At 40.5% G+C, this 25293-nt stretch overlaps 1 protein-coding gene and 2 long non-coding RNA genes across 3 annotated transcripts in view; 2 read left to right on the top strand and 1 right to left on the bottom strand.

The window, feature by feature from the left end:
- Positions 1–4963, bottom strand: part of LOC134437319 (tenascin-N-like) — a 49252-nt gene extending 44289 nt beyond the window's left edge. Inside the window, exons 1-6 of the mRNA XM_063186810.1 lie at positions 4919–4963; positions 4048–4253; positions 3179–3236; positions 2798–2828; positions 2371–2625; positions 1566–1829 (exon numbers count right to left, since the gene is read on the bottom strand). Of these exons, the coding sequence (XP_063042880.1) occupies positions 1566–1829; positions 2371–2625; positions 2798–2828; positions 3179–3236; positions 4048–4253; positions 4919–4963 (859 nt within the window). The remainder of the gene's footprint in view (positions 1–1565; positions 1830–2370; positions 2626–2797; positions 2829–3178; positions 3237–4047; positions 4254–4918) is intronic.
- Positions 4964–7632: 2669 nt separating this feature from the next.
- Positions 7633–8936, top strand: LOC134437746 (uncharacterized). Its single transcript, XR_010032468.1, has 3 exons — positions 7633–8145; positions 8255–8371; positions 8878–8936. It is a non-coding gene; the product is annotated as an uncharacterized LOC134437746 (long non-coding RNA).
- A 10753-nt stretch (positions 8937–19689) lies between these two features.
- LOC134437745 (uncharacterized) lies at positions 19690–21886 on the top strand. Its single transcript, XR_010032467.1, has 3 exons — positions 19690–20174; positions 20388–20474; positions 20851–21886. It is a non-coding gene; the product is annotated as an uncharacterized LOC134437745 (long non-coding RNA).
- The last annotated feature ends 3407 nt before the right edge of the window (positions 21887–25293 follow it).

The following is a 25293-nucleotide window of genomic DNA, read 5'->3' as shown; positions in this document are numbered from 1 at the left end:
CTATTGAGCACATTTAGCCCCTTGTGTGCATGAAACCACCCTAGACATTTATTTTTATGTTTTAACATGTGGGTTTTCATAACAAGTGTTACAGTATAAGGTGAAAATAAGGTGTTTGTAGAGTTTAATTCCGCATTATGTCAATCTCATTTTTTTATTTAATTAAATGTGATAGAAGACATATTTTGCTATCAAACATGTTAGGGAATACCAGTGAACGCCATTAACTACGTACATGGTGAGTTGCAATTTTTGAAAACGATTGTTATGGGTGGACTCTGTAATATACATATGTAGCTGCTTCTTTCCAGAGTTCATAATATAATAATGCGCATTATATAATAATGCAATTTTTTTTTTTTGGTTTTTTTTTACAAATACTTACCTCCTCCATAAAAATTTTATTTAAAATTAAACTATTCATTATGACTGGAAATATTACATTTTAATACATGAAAAGGTGGATGCTCTCCATGGATACCATTTTGGATTTCCAGAAATAGACATTTTTAGCTGCAGAACTTATTGTAATTGTGTCATACTAGTCAATATTAGTCTGAGCTGCCCAATGACAAGTTGGCCAAATTTACCCGTATGCTGCGCATATGTAAATTGTCAAATTTCTGGCCACTATTCTAGACAGTGCTATCCTGGTTTTACCAGATCACATTAAAGTATAACTTCTGCCAATTTTGACATGCAGTTGTAATGCTCACATTACCCTGGACTTGTCAGTACCAGAGATTTTTTCTTTTCTTTAGCCATTTCCGAGATCCTGTTCATTGTAATGGGGGCAGGTGTTTGTTTACATTTTTAAAAAAACATCTTGATTTATTCCCAAAAACATCCAAAAGGTTATGCAACATCAGCAGACAACTAGCAAACAGTGATACCTTTTGGGAAAATATTTGGAGTATATGTTAAGAATTCTTTAAATGTAAACAAAATCCGCCCCCATTAGAATAGCTCAGATCTCGGAAAGAGCTGAGGCAAAAAAATTCAGCATTAACAGGTACTGGCAAGTCAAAAATAGTGTGAGCAATACAGCAGCATATTGAAATTGGCATAACTTAGCCTTTAATTACTTTGTAATTAATGTATGGTCCGGAGCCTCAATCCCCTGGAGCGCTTGGGTGAGAGGAATGAGCTCAGCTCTGGGCTGAAATTGCCCTGGCCAATCGCTGACAGTTGACATACATGACATATGTTACTGTATTATGCGCCCAAGTGTGTTCGCTTATTGGCTGATCATATGGTAACCGGCTGAACCCTCCCTAGCGTAATCAGACCATTGGTGAATTACGAAATAATCAAAAATGAATGGTCTGACCTGTCGGGCAAACACAGTGCACGTGCATCATTAACCATTAATTGAAACAACTGATAGGATACAGGATGATAACATTTTCCACACTGTCTTTGTGTGAACAGTAGCTCACAGTAGCTATGTACAAACCAGTAGCACATTACAGATATTGCCTTGATAAAGAAACCCCAAGACTTAAATAGACAATGTAAGCCACCCTCTGTCAACCACATGTGACACCAACAATTCAACAATTTACCTGTTATAATCTTTTTTGTGACGACCTTGCCTTGCTGGCCATTTTTCAGTGCCACCGCAACCCTGATGATATACTTCATGTTCAACACCACACCAGGAAAGCAATATTTCAATTCAGTTGTCTTGGCTGTGTGTAAGCACTTGCTGTCGTAATCCAATGACACCACATATGTGGGCTCATCCAGTCCCTTTGGCTTGCTCCATGATGCTTCTATGGCCTTGCTGTAATTCATTTTCACGTCCAGGTCTGCTGGCAAAGGGATCTCTATAATTCACACACACACACACACACACACACACACACACACACACACACACACACACACACACACACACACACACACACACACACACACACACACACACACACACACACACACACATACACACACACACACACACACACACACACACACACAGCACTGAATGACTCTGATAACAGATAATAACACGATCACTGCATGTGCTCTACAGTAAGACAATTACACCATTTTGCACATGAAATTAGCTTAACTGTAGCAGGATTCACTAACATTTGTATTGTAGTATGGTTTAGTTGTATTGAAAGTGCATTTTATAAAGACCCAATAAAATAACAATATCATAAAATATCACTAAAAGCTTTTTACAAGTAAACCGTTAGTATAAATACAAAAAACTATTTCTGTTTCCAGACTGACCAACTTAAGTCGTGGATAAATATACTGAATGTGTGTGTGTGTGTGTGTGTGTGTGTGTGTGTGTGTGTGTGTGTGTGTGTGTGTGTGTGTGTGTGTGTGTGTGTGTGTGTGTGTGTGTGTGTGTACCTGTGTATGCCGTAGCTGACACATGTTCACTTTGCTTGTTGTTCTCATCAAGGGTGACCACTGTAAATTCATAACTCTGTCCAGGTGACAGAGCAGAACAGACCAAAGAGTTTGAAGTAGTTTCATGAGACTGTCCATTACTGCAGGTAACTCGGAATTTCTTGTCTCCAGTGAACCCTTCAGGATGTCCCCAGATTAAAGAAATGGAATCTGCCGATACCACGGTAAACTGGATTGGACCAGGTTTTGGAACACCTTAAAGAGAAAAAAATACAAAAACATGATAACAAGACTAACATGAGATGTATTTCACATTATTAACACGCTGTGAGTCAATACTGCACCGCACTCCTTTTAAACATCTACTGTAAGTTTTATACCTCATTGCTGAGATGGCTTACAAAGAAGAAGAATAAAGAATTATTACCGGGAATAGGATCTGTCTCACGGGATTCAATCTGTGTAAAACATTAAAATGTCATAACTGAGTAGAGCAAATTTACAGAGCCAACATACAGCCATATCAAAAACGGGTTAATCTGCTCATTCATACACAAGTCTTTCAATGAATGAATTTTCGGTACATTCAATTTCCAGACTGTTGCAGGGATCATACAGAAGGAGCATTGGCTTTAGACATAATTTTGAGAGCAGGTGGTGATAAACAATCCAATTACTGTATATCTGTAAATATTACACTTTGAAAATGAAATTAATTTCAATAAACACACACCAACTTTAATAAACACCAACCCTGTGTGACACAAGCCAGTTGTACTCATACTACATTTAATACCTGGTGTCTTACCTCATTTCCCTCTCTTGCATGAGACGATGGATTCCCTTGATTGTCCTCATCAATTCCACTGCATTCAACAAGGAAAAGAACACCAAGTGTGCTTTGTATCTCTCATATACGCATTGCATTTGAAAGACTTCCAAGCACATTTTCACATCAAAAGAATTTTAACACATTTTCAAGTTCTGCCATGGGTGGGCTGAAGTTGGCTGTAGATGCAGGCATGAGGACCTAATCAGAATGTTCTATACTGCACGTTTCATTGATTGATGGGTCAATTGATAAATTAATTGTTTTTTAATAATAGCGGCTGATGTGTCTCTGCTCTCTCTTAATGATTATGGTCCATGTCCTCAGTCTATTTGTCTTAATACTATCATGGAAATTCTAGACTCCCTTCATAAAATGACAATCCTTTGGTTAGCCTGGCTATCAAGAATATATTTACTAAACAATAAACTAATATTTACGATTATGACCAAATACTGTAAGTTTTGCAGCTAAATATGTCTATTTCTGGAAATTCAGAATGCAGACATGGAGAAAATCCACTTTCTCTTGTATGAAAAGTGCAATTTCACCATTCATTATGAATACTTTTAATGTGATGGTGTTGGTAAGTATTCATAAAAAATGTTTGTGAATGGGCAGCATGAATTCTGAAAATATACTAAAATATAACACAGTGCAACACACAATTGGCTGTTCTGTAGTCCATACTTCAAATGTTTCCAAAGCATAAAGGCACATTTTAAGTACTGTACCAAGTAATGCTCACATCTAATGCGAATGAATTTACTCAGTAGCCTATAGTAAGTGGAATGTATAGGATTGTTGATAGAAAATCAAGACTGCTATTCAAATGAAAAGTAACATACCCATCTCCAGTTCTTTTGGATAGGCCTATATCTTTTCCAGACGACGACTCTTGTGAGTTACTATTGGATTCACGGGGATGTTTTGAAGAGGGTTCCTCTCCTTCTGGGGATTTTCTTTTCATGTTATCCTCTTCAGATGTATGGCTTTCGTCCTCTTGGTTTGGTTCTTTTGACTCAGGATCTACAAGCACATAGTCATTCTGCTCCTATATAAAGCAAGATACCAGTAAAACAGACAATGGAATAGGAATTATTTATATTTATGTATTTATTTATAATGTCAATCTTTGTCGGGGACAAAAAAACAACTTTGTTGCAAACAAAGCCATTAGATGTCAGAGTTTCCCACATCCCAGTAGGTCAAACTGACTGCTCTCTCTGCCCCGAGTAGGCCTACTGAAATGAAGCAGGAGTTTCTGCAGTAGGCCTACGCACCCGCCCAAGATGGTTGACGTTTTTTTTTTTTGTTTTTTTTTTTTTTTTTTAGAAGGAGCGACTCTAAAGACGAGACGATGCATTCGATTCGAACAAAGTGCGCACCACTCGAAATGTCTTGATGGTTCGGTTAGGCTTGGCGCGGGGCGGATCGCCATTCAACTGAATTCATTAACATAAATGGCCTATTTGTTTTTCTAGATTTAGTCAAAAGACCAACGGAGGGAGTAGGCATACACATTCAGTCAAATGCGTCTGTTATTAATAAGTGCTGTGTTATTAGTTCAATTGGACTACGTTCTACCATCCAGTAAATAGGCCTAACCCCTGTCTGCACGGCAACAAAATGACTTCATCAAATGGAAACAAATAAGATTAGCATAGTCGCTTCCGAAAAATGCGTGATCATAGCCTACAACGCAAAAGCAGTTTTTACCTGGTCTCCTTTGGAGTCCTGCTCAGGAGTTGGCGTGGGCAACATTACGCTCACACTTCGGATAAAGAATGCATCGATGTAAGACTAGGACCCCAAACTTACTTTATTAAAAACGCTAATGGCTTCGAAATCGTCAGGATATGGGAGCAAGTGATTTGTTGTGATGATTTTCACTTTCACTTTCTGTATTCACACGACACGCGTTTATAGGCGGGGCGGATAGAGACTGACATGTGACAAATGGTCAAAAACACAGACCTAGGCTGAATCTCAAATGGTGCACTTGTGCACTTCAGTGCTCATGTTTCGGTGTATGCCGTATTAGTTACGCACTGAAACATGGTGCCCTAACTGCACAAGTGCGCCATTTGAGATTCAGTCTTATAGCCTCAGAGACATCATATAGGAAGACGTCATCGTGTATTTCAAGCACGTCCGCACAGGTCGGCCTAAACTCTCCACAGAGCCTCCGTTACACCTGAAGTTAACTGAAGAATTGAAATGTTGAGAGATGCTGAAATATGTATGTTGTTATTTCGCTGAAATATTGACACGTGTATATAAATAGTAGGGCTCCCTAAAACCTAAGTGCAGAGTGAGGTAAAACGCGCAGGAGAGTAATATGCTTCCCATTTATTTATTTGTCCAAAAATAGGCCTACAGATAGGCCTAGGGGCCTAGACCAAGATACCCATTTTAACCGTTGTTGTGCATTACGTTGATGGAAGGATATTAATCCATTTGCACCAAATTAAAGACGACAGATGAGGTACTGGAAGAGAGATTAAGGCCTATAACGCAACAATTTTATTCTAAGCGCCATGACTCATTTTGAACACAGGGTGGAGCTGTCGAACCCAAAGCAGAATAACCCACATGGGAACGTTCCCTAGTAACAGAGAACGAAAAAAAAACCCGTTTGACTTTGGTTCTCTAAAGGTTTGGTTATAACCAAACCAAAAATCTACCACTTAAAAACGTTCCTTTTGGTTACGGTACAAACCAAACAAATACTAACGTTCTTGGACTTTCAGGGAACTACTCATATGAAACGTTAGCTAGTAGTTACGCTGCTACCAATCCACAACGTTATGTTAAGTTGTTTTTTGGTTGTTTTCGGCCTTAGTAAGGTCAGCCTATGCCATTTTTTTTTAATTAATTTCTTATAATTTATTAATTATTCATTACCATTATTGCACCAAAGTGCAAAGAGTGAAATGCAAAATAGGATATATCATAGCCTATTTGCTTTTAATTCAGTGAAGGGACACAAACCTCTGTCTCCAAAGAATACAAAGTTAAATGTTTCATTCCAAATAGGCCCATTTAATTGTGTGTGTGTGTGTGTGTGTGTGTGTGTGTGTGTGTGTGTGTGTGTGTGTGTGTGAGTGTGTGTGTGTGTGTGTGTGTGTGTGTGTGTGTGTGTGTGTGTGTGTGTGTGTGTGTGTGTGTGTGTGTGATAGGCAGGAGTGTCTAGCATGCAGTGGTGTAGTCTACGTAGAACGCGGGTATACGGAGTATACCCACTTCTAAATTTCAGGGATTTCAGTATACCCACTTCAAATTGATTGATCCATTGTTTTGAATGGCACAAATATATACAGTATACCCACTTCAAAAAATGCTCAAATATACAGTATACCCACCATAAAAAAGTAGACTACACCACTGCTAGCATGTAAGTTTGGCTGTAAAGAGTCCACATATTAAATGGTAGCTGGCCACTGCATTTTATCTTGTATAAACTTGTTTGTCGTTTTTGCAATGTTTCTGACTACATTTGTACACAAACCTATAATCTATAAATAGCTCATTGAAGGCGATAAAGCATCAGTTTCAATGACAGCACAGCTTTTCATAAATTTGATTAAGATAAAGGGGCAGTTCAGTACGAGATATTGTCTTTTGGTAGGCCTAATGCTATTGAAAGCACCACAGATCAGGGAGTCTATAATGCAGACACATCTCTGCCTGTGACTTCAGTTAGGCTTATTCAAATGCAAATGCCCCTAGCTGTTGACTCACGGCTGACTGCCTTTGCTGCATCAGTTCTTGGCACGTTATGATTGGCCCTCACCTGAGAAGACCCACCCCCACAAAAATCCTGAAGAGAAAGAACCCCTCAAATCTGCCATATGAATGGAGCTGACCTAAACTGCTGGTAAGACCACAAGCCATGTGAATTACATACTGTAGTGCAGTGGTTCCCAACCTATGGGTCGGGACCCCCCTTATGGGTCGCCAAAGATCCACAGGGGGTCACGGAGCCCTCTTGATTTTAAGGGGTTTCGTTTTAAATATATATAGCCCATGTTGAATAAAAGACAAAGCATTTAACTAATAAATGCATAGACGCAACAAATTGTAAGTGCTACATTAAACATTTATTCAATATTTGACCAAAGATGAATTGAGGAATAAAATAACTAAAATAAGTTATTGCAGGAAACGGAGGACATCTTGTGACTCCGTCTCGTGCGGGCGCTCGCGTGGTTGGGTCACCAAAGCTTAAAATAGTAAAAATATGGGTCCCCTAAGAAAAAGGTTGGGAACCACTGCTGTAGTGCATAGAGCATTGTTTGTGTGTGTGTGTGTGTGTGTGTGTGTACGGTATGCAGAAGTTTAAGGGGAGGGGGTGTATTTATCTATCTCTTTCTAAGTGTGTGTGTGTGTGTGAGTGTGTGTGTGTGTGTGCACGTGTGTTGCAGCAGGCTGTGTGGAGCTAGAGTGGCATGGGGGTGGGGGTGTATTTCTAGTGTAGATTCATTTACTGCTAAGTCTTTGACATGCATTGTAGTTCATTTTATCCATTTTAGTATACCAGCCACAGGCACAAGTTACCATCAAACCTTCCTGCTCGATTGAATGCAATGCTACTGTCATACTATGTATCTTCTTAACTCATCAGTTTTAATCCTGTGTGTATTTTTGTCAAGTATGTTTGTAAACTGAAATTGTGTGCTTACATTTATGTTGGTGTTGTAATCTGTGTTGGTGTTGTTGTATCTAAATTTCCCCACTTTTCATTGCGACAGGTACAAATTGCTTGCATTATATTATTGCATGTTACTGCTGTACAGGCTGTGCGAGACGCAGCAAGGAGAGACCAGGCTCAGGCAGAAGACAACACCATGGACCTCAACACATTCCACACCCGGTGGAGATGGACGAGTGACCTGACCTGAGATTTCGTTTTCTTTTCAGATCTACACCTCCACCACCATCATGTACGTTTTTTCAGTTATTTGATGTGTTAACATGGGTTTATGTTTTGAAATTATATGCATAAGAAGCCCACTATTAAAGGAATGACATTAGTGTCATCTTTCTATCCAGATATGTCAATGCCTCACAGCTGTGAAGCTGCCACTCCCTCCCAAACTCATGGCACAGCACCCAGCCATTCGGAAGATTTGAGGCACAAACATCATCCATTCAAAAACATCTGGAATGGTAAAGAGGAGGGGGCTTCTGGTATTGCTGTTGTTATCCATCATTTGCATTGACGTCACAATATTACGTAATCGTTTTTGCTGGACGGCAGAAGTACACATTCGTACATAGGAATTATGCAGACGAAGACAACTTTGACCATAAAATACCAAAGAAACACGCAGTTCTTGTATTTTTTTAAACTGGATATGTACCTGGCGTTATCAGGCTACGTTGGCCACTTGTGGATGTGTTCAAATCATCGATTTATTCAAATGTATTCTGCTCCACTAGGTGGCATAACAGGGACGGGCGGTACGGGAAACTGGCAGAAGAAGAGAAAGTTGTTGCTTGCTTCCAGCCATGAACTTACTCTGCCTACGATGTATTTTTTTTATCCCGTGTTTATTTTCTTCAGTTAAGTTGTGAACTTAAACCATAAGTGTATGCGCTCCGTGTATTTGTTGATGTCCATACAGCAAAAGTGTTTTGAACTAAAATGAATTTCATCTCAATTCCACCTGTAGTCCTGGAGGAACACAAGAAGACCCTTTTGAGGATAACAGAATTCATAAAGTACATGGTGAGTAGGCCAACTACACACATATTCACATACAGTATGACGTGTATATTATGTTCCTACACTAGAATTATATCACAAATTTAGCCATGGAAGAGCACATGGAATGACAAGGAAGATGGAGGTTATGGAGAGGAAGTCCATGACTTTGAAGGCTGCCATGGCTTTGAACATGCCACGACCTGCTGTTGGTCCAGTGCAGCAGAGAGCATAAGCTGGTGGAGCTAGCCAGAAGCCTGGCTCAACCAGAAATGAGAAACCAAATGGTAATTATTTTGGCATAATTATGTGAATTATGTGTTGCTGTATATAATGTATAATGTACTGGTTTGGCTAATGAAGATAGACCACATAATGTTTTCCATATTAGTTTTCATATTTCATTTTCATCATCCGCTTTAATTTTTGTAGACCTTGGGAAAGCCTGGGATGGGCGAATACGGCAGCTGCTGTCCGCCGTGGGAGGCTACACACACACCATGTCCTGGGACATTACAGCCTGAGGAGGAATAGAACGTGCATGCATTGCAGAACCTGACCCTTTGCAAAGTTATAACAGGTAAGGTTAGCAGGTATATTCTCCGTAAAAAATATCTGTGTAAATCTGTGTAATGCCAAGTTTGATTCAGATTCAAATGTCCCACCTTTCTTTACATCCATTTGCAGATACCTACACGCAGAACTTCTCTGTCCTGCAGGAAGCGAATATTGAGAATAGCATTGGGCATACTCTGAAATTTGGACTACACAGATGGTAAATTAAACTTCAGTGTGTCTTTTATCAATCAATGAATAGTCACAATAAGCTAATTAAATGAAACATTGGTAGGCTACTAAGTTGGTTTAAACTTTTTGTTTCTTATTCTTTTTAGGTCAGCTGGTCCTCAAGACTGAAAACACACACCAACATTTTTATTTTCTGTATTTTATTTATAGTTTTTATTTATTTATTTATTTTACTTTGAGCCTTGATTACATTTTATGATAAAATTGTAGGCCTAATATAATGTTGGACTGTTCTCACCCATGTTGAATTCCTGATATTTGTTTATTAGGCATTCCCTCAGCCTCAAGACTGGAAACACATTATATGCACTCACATGCATTTTTGCCATCTTCATTCTTATTTTGTGCATTTTACATTGTTTGCTTTTGTTGTTTGTTTGTTTTTTTTGTATTGTTTGCATTTTATTATGAAAAAACATTGTAATGTTGCACTGTTACCCTCTTACCTATGTTGTATTCCTGATATTTTCCTATTAAACATCATCATCCTTCAACATTTGCCTTGTCATTTCAAATGCATTCAACACTTTAATAATGAATTAGGCCTACAAACTACAGAAATATGACAACATTATGGGCATTTCCCATTATGTTGTCATATGTCTGCAGCTTGTAGGCCTAATGGGAAATAGCCTATGCAAGAAGGTTACTATAATGTTGTAGGGGAACCTTTTGAAAACCAACATGAACACGAATAAAGGAACGGTGAAAAAACGTAGATGAACCGACCGGGAACCATACAAAAAAACGTTCTGGGAACAAAAAAAAAACTTTCCTGTTAACCAAATTATAACCATAACAGACCCAAAAAACAACGTAAAATAACCGGGGAAAAAACCAACGCCTCATGTTCCGGGAACATTCTCGGAACGGAAAATTGTTAGTAGGGTTTAATTGTTATTTTACTTAAAATATAAAAAAATACTTTGTGCATTTGTTTATGAGATCTATTTAATTACTTAAATAAGCCTACTAAACTATATTATACATGATTGTAGGCCTATGTACAATAGTATAATATAATATAATAGGCTATAATATAACATGAATATTAATCACTATGCAGTATCAGCATAATACTTACGTTCGGATTTTTTATACAGTATAATAAACCAAGCCTTTCGAAAATCGACATAAATTTGAGGGAAATATGGCCAATTTAAGAACTGGATCACCAAAAACTCCCTGCAACTGGTCCTAGTGAAGACTATCAGAGCTGTGAGCCATAGGAATGCATACGATTTTAAATTGTGACTAGGCCTACAATGTTATCAAAGTGGGTTTCAATCATTTTCTGTAAGATTTTGACAAATCGTAACATCTATATTGTCACTCCAGGAAAGGAATCACCCTCACTACCACCAAACGTTTTATTAGAGACCCAGAAGTTGAGCGGTCTTGCCAGATCCGACGGTTTCCTGCCAAATCGGGCCGTTTAGGAAGGCGGTCTTCGGGTAGAAAAGGGCACACGATCATCATCTCATCTGGCAACCCTGCCGAGAATATTCGTTGCAGCAATGCAGCTTACGGTTTGAGGATATTTTGTGATACTGAATCAGTCATGCTTGTGTGTATGCAACTTATTTGGTATAATTATTGACAACTATGTATAGGCCTATAGGTGTGTATATAACCCGTATGTTCAGTAGGCCTAAAGCTGACTGTGCAAGCCATAGACATAGATTAACCTAGACTGGCAATGGGCGGTTCAAGGCACTAGCAGAATTTCGGATTGACCATCGGCTCCTCCCACAGACATAGCTCCTCCTAGTGAAGACTATCAGAGCTGTGAGCCATAGGAATGCATACGATTTCAAACGGTGACTACAACGTTATCAAAGTGGGTTTCTATAATTTTCTGTTAGATTTTGAGGGCACACGATCATCATCTTATCTGGCAACCCTGCCGAGACTCTATTCGTTGCAGCTTACGGTTTGAGGATATTCTGTGATACTGAATCTGTCATGCTTGTGTGTATGCAACTTATTTGGTATAATTTACTTGTAGTTATTGACAACTATGTACATAGGTGTGTATATAACCCGTACGTTCAGTAAAGCTGACTAAGCAAGCTTCCCAGAAGACGCTGATGGTAACCTAGCAACATCACGAGCCCAGAGAGAAAGATTATTCAGACTCTCATCTTTGCGTGTAATGGCATTGTATAACATTATGCTGTGTTGTATTGTGTTTTATTATATGATGCTGTGTTATGTATTATTTTAGATACATGACACATACGGCAAACGAAGCATTACATTATTTTTGACACTTTTAGAAGTTCACTGATGACGTCATTACGTAAAAGTTTGTGGTTACGGGAGTCTTCACCAAGATGGCGGTCTGCTTTGGTCTGACTGCTGAGAAATCCGAAAATTTCGAGTCTTTGCCAGTCTAGGTTAATCTATGTCTATGGTGCAAGCTTCCCAGAAGACGCTGATGGTAACCCAGCAACATCATGAGCCTAGACAGAAAGATATGACAGACCCTCGTCTTCGCGTGTAATGGCATTGTACAACATTATGCTGTGTTGTATTGTGTTGTATTATATGATGTTGTGTTATATATTATAGATACACAACACATACGGCAAACGAAGCATCACATTATTTTTGACACTTTTAGAAGTTCATTTCACATACAGGAATAACTTTGCTTATGGACTGATGGCGTCATTATGTAAAAGTCTGTGGTTACGGGAGTTTTAACCATGATGGCGGTCTGCTTTGGTCTGACTGCTGAGAAATCTGAAAATTCCAAGGCCCCTTGCCAGTCTAGGTTAGTATAGGTCTGTGGTCAAAAACGTCATCAACGTGCCATCTTGACCCAGAGCAGATAGTAGGTAGGGGGCGTTCCAATATGTATATTAGATTAGATTAGATTAGATTATACTTTATTATCATGCAAGCATGAAAATTGTCTTTGGTCTCACAGGGTAAAAAACAGACAGACAGACAGACACAAACAGACAGAAAACACACATACAAATGCATCCACCCCCCCTCCAGCCACCCCTCCCAGCACATCATATGCAAGTCAGTCATTAGTTCAAAATATCTCTAGCTTTTCCATAGCTTATTGACTATGGAAATTGCAATATATATGGAAATATATATATGTATATATAGCCTATAGGCTACTTCAAAAGTGTGTATTTAAAGAATGCTATTTTGGGACAACTTATAGTATACTTAAATACACTTGAAATATGATTAAGTACAGCTTAAACACATTTTACGTTGACTTTTTTGTACCAAAATCAAACTTTGTACAAGTGTACTTAATATACTAAAATCATACTTAAGTTAAGTACATTTAAAATATACTTAATAATTCACTTTAAAATATGTTTAATGTGCACTTTAGTAATAAGTAAACTACCAATCAATTTCAAGGTCACAAGAAAGTACTTTATGGCATGCTGCAGAAGTACATACTTAAGTTGTGTTATTTTGGGAAAACTTATAGTATACTTAAATACACTTAAGTAAGAAATATATTTTAGTAGAGCTTTAACACATTTTAAGTTGACTTTTTGGTTCTAAAATCAAACTTTGTACAAGTGTACTTAATAAACTTAAAATCATACTTAACTTTAAGTAAATTTCAAATATACTTTCTAATACCAAACTTTAGCACAATACTTTAAAAAAATGTTTAGTACATCTCTGCAGATGGCTATGTACAAGTACCCTACAGTTGACACATTGAGCATGCATTCAGCACATTTTCCAAATAATTTTTATCTTGCCCACCTAAACGAATTAAACAATTCTCAGTGTAATGGTTGCCCTCTCCAAAACATGTCAGCATGATTTCATTGTGTAAGTCATCATATGCAAAGTAGTCTACACAATTGTCAAAACGGTCAAAGACATCATATTTTTAAGAATTTCATTAAACAGTAAATTCATGACAGTGTTCAACAGGCCAGATTATATTGTAACTTTACTGGTTATAATTTTACAACCATGTATACTGCAGTTTTCTCTGTTATTTGGCTAATTTCTTGACATTTTTCCAAACGACATTCTGTTTTGAACAATTGCTAGTTGTTTTGGAATTTGTCCATGTTATTTTGAGAATGTTATCTCTATTTTGGGAAATGAGCCAAACCCATGAGAAACCTGTAATATATGGGCATTACTTTCTGTAGATGAATAAGAAGTAAAGAAGGTTACTGATAAATGTCCATGTTAAATTGTCTGTGTTGCCAAACTTCAATGGTTTCACACACTTTTTCATTTTTATACATAGTCGAAATCTGTTAGATGAACATAGACAAAACATCTAACCATTTCGACTTGCAGTGCTTACACAATGGCAAAGGGACAATGTATTTTGGGGGTACTGATGATATATGTTGGGAAGGAATTTAGTTTTGACACAGGGGTAAACTGTTTTTGGAGTGATACGAGCAAGTGATGAGGATCCTAGTTATGCTGAACCATCCAGTTTATTTTGACAGAAGGACTAATTGAATGCAAAATGAGCCAAAGCAATTGAGAAGGATCTATGTCATTTTTATGGTACTGACTATTTATGTGGGAGAAGGTTTAGTGCCAATGCAAGAATGAGCTGTTATGGGAGGTATATGACATTTTGCTAGTTATCTGAAATGTTGTGCAGAAGTGTAAGTATGTTTGGCCAAATGACAATGGTTATAGGAATGTCATCTTAAAAAATACAGTGTAATTAAAATATACTTATCGAAAATTAAATATATTTAAAATACAGTTAAGTACAATTTATTTTGACCTGGGTATATTTCAATATAGCAAAAGCTCAATTGTCATTTTCTCAGTTGCAAACGGGATGGTGAATGAAAAACAGTCCCCTAAAAGGTATTGTGGCTAGGCAGACAGTGTGGAAACTTGATTGCTTTCTCCACGGAGGCGGGGCCAGGAGGCGGGGCGAGGCCACAAGCACAAGTGGAGGACGGCAGGCCGCATATTGGGATTCACACAGTATAGTATAGTAGCCTACTCTTCGATTAATCCCAATGGAGTTGAACGTGTTACTGGACTTGAGCTTCCACCTGCGGGTGTTAATGTGGTACTGCAACGCTATTGTCATGTACAAGATTACCCAGTGTACCTCCTGTGTTGTTGCCTTGTTGAACATGAATAGTCAAGTACACCAGCACCGCCGTGTCCTCCTTCTTGCACATGAAACATGGTGTCAGAAGTGGCTTAGCTGTTAAAAAAAGTATCGACGACTTGACAGCTAATGGACAATGTACGACCGTAAGTCATCAGCTATGCATGTGCCGCATTTTTTTGTTTTGTCAGTTTAGCAAAGTGCCGCTAGCATTACCGGGCAGATTAGCTTTCGAAGACTAGCTTCAAACTACGGACAAGATGGCATACTATCCGATCCCGCCTCCCGCGCCAATGAAGCTCAGTGGAAACTGGAGCACAAACTGGGACATCTTCAGGGCTGAATTCGAAGATTACAGTTTGGCAATGGATTTAACGCAAGCATCGAAAGCGGTTCAGGCTGCTACTTTGAGGACTGTCATGGGGCCAGAGTGTCGTCATGTCTACAAGCACAATCTGGAGTTGACGGCGGATGAACGCAACGACGTGAAGAAAGTCCTGGATAAATTAGAAGAGTACTTCCACCAGTCAAAAAATGTGATTTATGAGCGCTATATCTTTGGCTGTTGCAAACAGGATGAGGGTGAGTCTATCGACACATTTGTTACCCGTTTGAGAGAAAAGGCAGCAAGCTGTGAATATGGGGCTCTAAGGGACGATTTAATCAGAGACAAACTAGTACTTGGCATAGCCAACGAGGCCACTCGGAGACGGTTATTGAGGGAGCAAAATCTAACGCTGACCAAAGCCTTGGAATTATGCAGAGCCGCAGAGCTTACAGACATAACGGTGAGAACCATGGAGCAAGATAAGCCACCTACAGACAGTGTCAATGCAGCATTTAGGCAACCAAACACAACTCCTCGTCCAAATTGGAAGCAACAAAAAAAAACACACCCCTGCCATGGCCACAGGCAGTGTCCCAGCATGCAGATACTGTGGTGCCCAGCATGGGAGGGGGAGAGAGCAATGTCCTGCCTATGGAAAGGTGTGCAAAGCTTGCGGTACACCCAACCACTTTGCTCGTGTCTGCATGAAAACAAAAGGGCTCGACGCACCTGCTCATGTTCACTCCATGGACAATCCCATACTTACCCAGGACACAGAAAGCGGAGATGATCTCTTCACAACCGAATGCATTGGGGCCGTCGGTCCAAAAGGAAAAAAGTGGTTTGCTGCTCTCATGCTGAATGGTACTAAGCAAAGGTGCCAATTAGACTCAGGAGCCACGTGTGACGTTATGAGCCTGAAGGACAAGATGCGCATTGCACCTCGAGAAAAACTCATGCCAAGCAGCACCAAGCTCAAGCTCTACTCGGGTCAATTGATGACCTCCCTGGGCCTGTTCGTGACAGAGTGTGTCGTCCGAGACCACAAATACACCTTGGAATTTGAGATAGTCAACACCAGCCAGCAGCCACTGCTTTCGGGGTCCACGTGTGAACGCCTTGGACTTATGCAATTTACCATCCCAGCAGGCCTTAACGCAGTGGACAGTAGCACCCAGGGTGGGTTTCTGAGAAGGGAGGCTCTCATCGAGAGGTATCAGGATGTCTTCACTGCGCCAGTAGAATCCGTACCAGGAGTGGTGCATTTTCAGCTAAATCCAGCAGTTGAGCCAGTCCAGAGTGCCCCCCGCAACGTGCCAGTCGCTATGAGGGCGGCAGTGAAAGCTCAACTGGACAAATACGAGGCGGAGGGCCACATCACCTCAGTCACAGATCCTACGGACTGGATCAGCAACATGGTGATCATCAAGAAGCCAGATAAGCTGCGAATATGCATTGACCCAAAGCACCTCAACCAAGCTCTACTGCGATCACACTACATAATGCCCACACTGGAGGACATACTTTACAAGCTCCCCAAAGCCAGGACATTCACCTTGGTGGACGCGAGGGACGCCTTTCTTCACACTGCAAAAAACGAATATCTGTAGAAGTGTAATATACTTGAATTCAGCATTTTGTTCTCATTACACTTGTTTTTGAATGTATTTTCTTGGTAAGACTGACTATTGTTAAGATTATTTGACTTGTTTCAAGAAAATTCATCTTTTTTATCCTACCTAGATAATAAAACTAGTTCTGAGCAGCTTTTTTCTTAAAATAGAACACATACTGACAGAGTCGCATTAAAAATTAGACTGTGAGTACATTTTTACTTGTTTCAAGACAATAAGATAATCCAAATGAACCTGTTTTAAGAACTGGCTCGATCTCACTAAGATATTCTAGCTAATCAACTGTGATAGCATACAAATGAATAGGGCCATTGAGATTTCCATTCATGATTCATAGCTTTGACATTTCTGTTGTCTGAGCAGCATTTGGCATAGCAATTTCATGATTGTAAATCTGTATCCCATCTCAATGTGTCAAACACTTGTTATTCACAGCAAAATATACTGTAGATGAATCAATAACACATATAAGTGAAAATTGAAAGCCCATTGGGAAACTCCAACTCCCATTGTCATTGTGACACAGCACTCCACAGCACACAAGTGAACACTGCACACAACGAAATTGCATTTATGCCTCACCCGTGCAAGGGGGCAGCCCTCAGTGGCGCCCCATGGGGAGCAGTGCGGTGGGACGGTACCATGCTCAGGGTACCTCAGTCATGGAGGAGGATGGGGGAGAGCACTGGTTGATTACTGCCCCCACCAACCTGGCGGGTCTGGAGTCGAACCGGCAACCTCAAGTCTGACGCCCTAACCGCTCACCCATGACTGCCCTTATATTAAAAAAAAATAGGGAGTCCCATTTCTGTGATTATGGTCTTTCCTAATTGTTACCAAGAAACATCCATTTCAGAGATGATATTCAAAAAATCTAATCTTTGAACTGACATATGCCTCTGACGCCTTGATACCGCTGATGTGTGGCCCAATTCTTTTTCATGAGCAAATATACTTTTTGTTTGATGGGTAGGCTACTTTCGACAATTTTGCTATGATTTTTTTTTTTTCAAGATTGTTTTTGGTCTTTTTTACAACTTTATTGAAACTGACAGGACAGTTTGAGAGGTGGACAGGAGGCGAATGGGGAGAGAGATGCGGAGGGGTCGGCAAATGACCCGGACCGGGAATCGAACCCGGGTCGGCCACACGGCAGACGAGTGCCCTACCGGTTGCCCATGGCAGGGCCATTTTGCTTTGATTTACAAGACATTTGCAAACATTTTATAGGCCTAATTTAATTTAGAAATTTAGAATAAAAAAATAATGCTTTGACTCTATCTCATGCACACGTGTCTCATCATGCTCTGTCTAAATTTTTGTAAAGTTTCCGTCATCAGAGCAAAAAAGGTTGTGAGTTATTTCACTTAATTCTATGATAAGATGTATAGCATGGTCCTTGCTGCTGATAAAAATAAAAGTGAATATCTTCAGAAATATCAGCATCTGTCCAGACAACGTTTTTAGTTTGTTATCTATCATTAGATTCCATCGTTACACTAATTGGACATGTCTTGTATGGGTCTATTAATATGCAAACCTAGGCCTATAGCCTACCTGAAGTTATACCATCTAGATCAATATGATTTGACAAAATAAAGTGCTTCAATGCACGTTTTATTTCCTGTTGCACAACTGCAACAGTAAGGGCAACAGGTTTTTTTGTGTTCATTTTTAAGGCACACTCAAAAAATGTTTCTGGGTCCCGGTAAATATTAAGAAATATGTATACATACAATATTATTATAAAATGGAAAAATGATTCATTGAAATCATATAAACACCATTTGAACTGTCGGCGTATGAACTTTTAAACAAATAATCTAAACAAATAATGTATGCACTTGAAAAAAGCTCATAATATTAACTGACATGCACATCACACTCCAGAACAGTAGGTGGCAGTAAGAAATGAATCGCCTATTGTCGAAACACATTTTCATTGACAGTATTTATCTTCTTCCTGCTGGCACCAAGTTGTTACCTTATTGGTACAGAAATATTTTACATAAATCAAAACTATATATGTGAAATTCATGCTGTAATTCAGGTGGGATAACAAACAAAAACAAAAAAACACCAAAGAGTAAAACCGGAAATGGAATTACGTCACTTCCTGTTCGTCAGTTGGTCTCCTGCTTTGAAATTGAGGCTATCGTTTTCAGCCGGGTAAGTTTCACAATCCGTTTCAATCCTTGTCATCTTTGGCAATATGCTTGTATTAAGACACTATTACGGTCATTTGTGAAGTATACTACGCTATTGTGATGTTTTTGGCATTTTTGTCTGTATGGAAAGTTAACCGATACGATTGTTAGATCATGCTGTGTGATCTGACAAGCTGTTTGTCTTGCATTCAAATATCCACTCTTAAACAGTAGCTTATCTTGTGCAACATCTTTAGGTGTAAAAAAAGTTACCTTAAGGTTTATCCAGTCTGAAGTGTAAATTACCAGCATAATTATTTTAAACATAGTTTAACACCTTCTGCTGTTTAGCTTAGCAGCTAGCTATTGCTCTCTAGCTTGCTATTGCCCTGTAATGCCCCACATGTTACTCAAAATATGTATCTTATTTTTTGTAATGGGCGTCACTATTGGCCAGTCCTGAATATCACCTTTGAAAAGCCATGTTTGCCGATATTGTGAGAAAAGGTTCACCTCTGTTTTTCAACTTGACAGATGGTTGCCCCCTGTGCGAGTGGAAGATGTGACTTTGAAGACAGTCATTGTAAAGGGTAGGATTTATGTCCATGTTCAATTGTTTTACACTTTACCCTCTGCTTGAACACTTTACTTACACCAAAGCAAAATGAGGATAAAAATATTTTTTAGCCAATTAGCTGTCATTTTCATGTTGGCATGGTGTACTGTCAACAGTTATTTTGTATTGTATGAAACATGGATATGGTGAAAAATATTTTAATTAACTTTAATTTCACGCTGTCTTAAGTGGCTGTAGTCACGTTATTTACCAATATTTTTAAATGGTGACAATATTCCCCAGTCTAAAAAGTGGTGACGATGTACCTGACTTGCTTGCCATAGACAACAAGAAGTGGTGTTTCATGCATGGTGTGGAGTTGCTTGAGGATGCAAAATCATTGGTAATCCAACAACATGCGTCAGTCAACATCTATGCAGTGACATAGGCTATTTGATATGGCAGATTTTATTTGGTTGAGGCTACTCTACTCTCCTTGACCCCTGGTCTCAACTTAGGTTTTACAGGAAGTCAGTCAATGTCATTGTGATGTTAGCCCTCATCTTATCTTGTAATTTATGTGACATCAACTCCAGCACTCTAATTATGTGTTTTGTCATAGGTGCAAAAGGCTTGTCTAAGATAAGCTGGCAGTCTACACCGCATGGCCTGCGTTGCTGACATTGAGTGAAGTAAGTGTGGTGGTACATTATGTCATAACAGATAGTATTTAAGTGTAGATGTATGTCTGTCCTGTAGGATGTCTTTGTGGCTTGACCCCAGGTGTTGCCCAACCTGCAGGCCCAGAGATAGAAAGACATAGTCACAAGTCACAGGACAGACAGGAAGCACAACACAACTGGGCCTGACAACCATGTCATTTTCTTGTAATGTGTCTTTGACAGGTTAATGCAGAGTTCCTGTGCCTGACAGATACTTGAGGAAGCATCTTGGAGGTTCTCAAGGAGAAGGGAGGTGTTGCCAGAAGGAAGGTAGGATAACTCATGGCTCCAACAGCTAATGGAAACATTGTGTTTGAGTTGCAAACAATCTAATGAAGTTGGGTATTAGGTATTAGAAGGTCAGACATTAGGTGTGGGAGACGCATGGCCCACCTCTAGGTTCACTGACTCTGAATTTTGAACAGTTCTGATTATGATGTTCACAAACGATCTGCACCCCAATAAAGAGAGCATGCGATAAGTGGCACCTGCATATCACTGACAAGCACACTATTAAATGCCCCCTATTAGTGGCCATGGTTGTCATTCACTAGACATCAGCATTTTTACATTTAGTGCCATTAAAGCTACATAAAAAGTGTGTGCACAGTGTTAAGCTTTCTGCATTTTCTTTTTCCACCATCAGGACTAGAGTGGCGAAGTGATCCAAAGGCAGACTGCACATCTACGTGTATGGTTTGCAAGGAACATCCCGTGCCAGAGACTGTGATACAAGGCATGGAGCTGTACAGTGAACTCGGAGCATCTCTTGTGCATGTGTGACGCTCTTTGGACTCGGTTACCGGTATATACCCTCAATCTCAACTCTGTGGATTTGGATTTACAATTTTAAGTATCCAGATGAACTGAAATATATGTTCTGGTGAATTTGGAAAATATGCCCAAAAGGTTCAATCACTATAAACTACAGTAAATATGTTGGACACTGGCAATCTCAGGTTCTAAGACATTGTATAAAAGGACAATCCATCACATTTCTATGCATACTTTTATGTGCTGTTCTCTGATCTGAGTTGATGATTTTTTTTGTCCTTATCTTAGCTCAGCATGGCATTGAGTATCATTGAGGGGTTTTTTTTCCTAAGCATTTTCTATGCAGATTAAAAGATGAGCACTATAATGAAAGGCGTAATAAGGCCTCAGTAGCACTTCATGGGCACATTGATATCATAATTAAAAACATTTCTCTCTCCCTCTCCTCCACCACTTTGGGAAAGAATCAAAGAGCCAAAAGTGATCCTGCGGGCAGTTGGTCAATTCTAAAATGTCCATTCACAAATAACATCTTTTTCATGAATGTCTAAGTAAATAAGTGAGTAAATAGACACATACTGTTCTGTTGAGAGTATGTTTTTCGGCCAAAGATATCTGACTGCATTCAAAATGGTGGATTAACATGCAGAGGACCCCACTATTATTAATTTGCCCAAGCGATTATGACATTACTTAGAATTTGCTGGTGGTTGTAAGCATTCATGAAAAAGATGACATTTCTGAACAGGCCACATAAATTAATGTGGTACAGTACACTGATAATTTCAGGTTTTCTGTTTAATTTCTGTTTAATCATACGATTATATTGTCTAGATTTTGGTGCTTTATTATCGTTTGACTGCATGTTTGTCCAGCTGATGAAATATTAATAAAAGAAATGTTTTGAAGTTCTTGTCAAGTATATTTTTCTCATACACCTAAACAAGATATTAATTCTACATGAGAAAATAAGTATTCTAGCTAAGAAAATCAGACTAGTTTTAAGACTTTAAATGAGCTGGAAACAAGTAAATTTGCCTTGTTTTAAGCGTATTGTATGCTTGTTTTGAGCAATAATTTCTTGGATGACATCTAATTCTAAGCAATAATGACTAATAAAGGAGACGAAATTGCTTAAAATAAGAAAAAAAATCTTAACAAGCAACAGAAAAATAAGATTTTGATACTTGTTTCAAGTGTTTTTCTATGCCTACCGCTTAGATATTATTTTCTTGTTTTAAGAATTCTTACCAAGTCCAATTTGCTCGCTGCACTGGCAGATTATTTTGCTCAAAATAAGCAATTTTTCCCCTAAAACACTATATGTTTTGCTTATTTTTGTAGAGGGCTTTTTTGCAGTGCAGTGCAGACTGGATGAGCCAAGCAGCTACATGACCACCTTCTGGACACCCTGGGGGCGCAAGCGCTGGCTGAAACTCCCGTTCGGCGTCTCTGTGGCCCCAGAGGTGTACCAACGGAAACAGCATGAGCTCCTGGTGGGGCTCAATGGGGTGTACCCCATAGCAGACGACATCCTCATTGTGGGCTGTGGCGATTCAGATGAGGAGGCAGGGCGTGACCACGATGCAAAGCTGCTCGCCCTCATGGACAGATGCCGACAAGTCAAACTCCGGCTCAGCATACGGAAGCTCCAGTTTAAAGTGCCAGAGGTTCGCTTTCACGGACATATCCTCTCTGCGCAGGGCCTGAAAGCAGATCCAGAGAAAGTGCAGGCGGTGATGGACATGCCCGTCCCGTCAGATGTGAAGGCTGTGCAGCGGTTCGTTGGGTTCGTAACGTACCTGGCCAAGTTTCTACCACGCTTGTCAGAGGTCTGTGAGCCACTGAGGAGGCTCACAGATAAAGACACAGTGTGGCACTGGCTTCCGAAACACGACGCAGCAGTGAAAGAAGTCAAGCAGCTGGTGACTACTACACCAGTGCTGCGCTACTATGACGTGACAAAGGCGGTGACAATTCAGAGCGACGCAAGCCAGCATGGCCTGGGCTGCGTGCTGTTGCAGGAAGGCCAACCTGTTGCATTCGCCTCAAGGGCTCTCACCCCGACAGAGCATAATTATGCCCAAATCGAAAAGGAATGCCTAAGCATTGTATTCGCATGCCAACGCTTTCATCAGTATCTCTATGGGCGCAACAGTGTCACTGCAGAGACTGATCATAAGCCCCTCGTCGCCATTTTCAGCAAGCCACTGCTGAATGCCCCGAAGCGCCTGCAGAGCATGTTGCTGTCTCTACAGGGCTACAATCTCGCTGTTGTGTACAAACCGGGCCCAGAGATGTTTGTGAGTGACACGCTCAGCAGGGCCACTGTGGCAAATGCATGCACAGGCTCCAAGATCCACACACACACAGTCTGCTGTCTGGAAACTGAACAGAGGGAGGTAGAGCAAATCAACCAGGCAGACTACCTCAATGTCACAGACAAAAGAATGATTCAAATTCGACAGTTCACAGAGAGAGATGAGCAGCTTCAGGCGGTGAAGAAAGTGACACTGACGGGCTGGCCTGAGCACAAAGAAGACACCGAACTGGAGGTGAGAGAATACTGGGATAACAAGGATGAGCTCAGTGTCCAAGATGGTGTTCTGTTCAGGGGAGACAGGGTCATTATCCCTAAAGCACTGCGCCGTGAGATGCTAATAAGAGTACATACAAGCCACATTGGGGGCGAGGCGTGCTACAGGCAAGCACGAGATACACTGTATTGGCCAGGGATGCGAGCCGCAATCATAAACTATGTGGGCAAGTGCACAATCTGCAGTGAGTATGCTATTCAGCAGCAGAAAGAGACGATGATGTCGCACGAACTGCCAACACGCCCGTGGCAGATTGTAAGCACGGACCTTTTCCAACAAAACGGCAAAGACTTTCTGCTGATAGTTGACCACTACTCAGACTTCTGGGAAATTGACCCCCTCCCAGATCTCTCAGCCGAGACAACAATCAAACGCTGCAAGGCACAGTTCGCCCGTCATGGGCAGCCTGACCGTCTAATCTCAGACAACGGCCCCCAATTTTCGTCGCTCCAGTTCAAACAGTTTGCAGCACAGTGGGAGTTCGAACACATCACCTCATCTCCACATCACCCAAAGGCCAACGGCAAAGCTGAAGCAGCTGTCAAAATAGCAAAGAACTTGTGCAAGAAAGCCCACCGCGAGGGCAAGGATGCATGGAAAGCAATTCTGCAGTGGCGCAACACACCGACTGAAGGAATGGGCAGCAGCCCAGCACAGCGCCTGATGGCAAGGCGTCTTAAGACAGCACTTCCAGTTGCCAGCAAGCTGTTGGAACCATGTGTGGTGTCTGGAGTGCTGGAGAAGCTGCGCCATAGGAAACAGCTCGCCAAAGCAACCTATGACCGCTCAGCCAAGGACCTACCCGAGCTCACGGTAGGCCAAGCGGTGCGAATGAAGCCATTGCCTGGTGACAGAACAGGCATCTGGAGACGGGGCTCATGTCTGCAGAAGGTTGCCCCTCGCTCCTACCTGGTCGACATAGAAGGAGCTCTCTACCGTCGAAACAGGGTTGATCTTCGGCCAGCAGAACCGACCCCTAGCACTCTCAGTACACCACAGGTCTCGGACAGCATTGGGCACGGAGCCGAGCCAGACGCAGTTGCTGAGGAGCAGGCCAGTCGTGCGGGGTGTGCTACCCCACCTCAGCATGCTGACAGCCCACCTGTTGACATGGCCGCCACTCCAACAAGGCCATCAGTCACCTCACGATATGGTCGGATGACCAGGCCGCCAAACAGACTGGATCTTTGAACAGCCTGAGTTTTTTTTTCTTTTTTCCCCTTGAAAAAAAAAAAAAAAGGGGGAAAGACAAAAATGTAGTGTGATTGTTTGTTGCCAAATGTTTATTTATGTTCTTTGGCTTCAGGTATAAAACCAGCAGTAATCGTTTACATACCAAATCTGTTTGTTGCTAAATGTTTATGTTGCCGCTGCAGTTATAATGTGCAACAATGATAGTTTCTGGAATGACAAAACAAGTAAACGCCTTGAGTAGTCAGTATGTCTTGGTTTTAGGCATCAGTTCAATTAGCCATTGCTTTAATTAAGAAAAGGGAGATGTTACTGGACTTGAGCTGCCACCTGCGGGTGTTAATGTGGTACTGCAACGCTATTGTCATGTACAAGATTACCCAGTGTACCTCCTGTGTTTGTTGCCTTGTTGAACATGAATAGTCAAGTACACCAGCACCGCCGTGTCCTCCTTCTTGCACATGAAACAGAACGTGCCTGCAGCTTGGATAAAGACACAAATACAAAACACACAAAGACCAAATACC

The sequence above is a fragment of the Engraulis encrasicolus genome, chromosome 21, assembly GCF_034702125.1.
Source record: "Engraulis encrasicolus isolate BLACKSEA-1 chromosome 21, IST_EnEncr_1.0, whole genome shotgun sequence".
NCBI classification, from domain to species: domain Eukaryota; kingdom Metazoa; phylum Chordata; class Actinopteri; order Clupeiformes; family Engraulidae; genus Engraulis; species Engraulis encrasicolus.
This window is presented reverse-complemented; position numbering and strand designations above follow the sequence as displayed.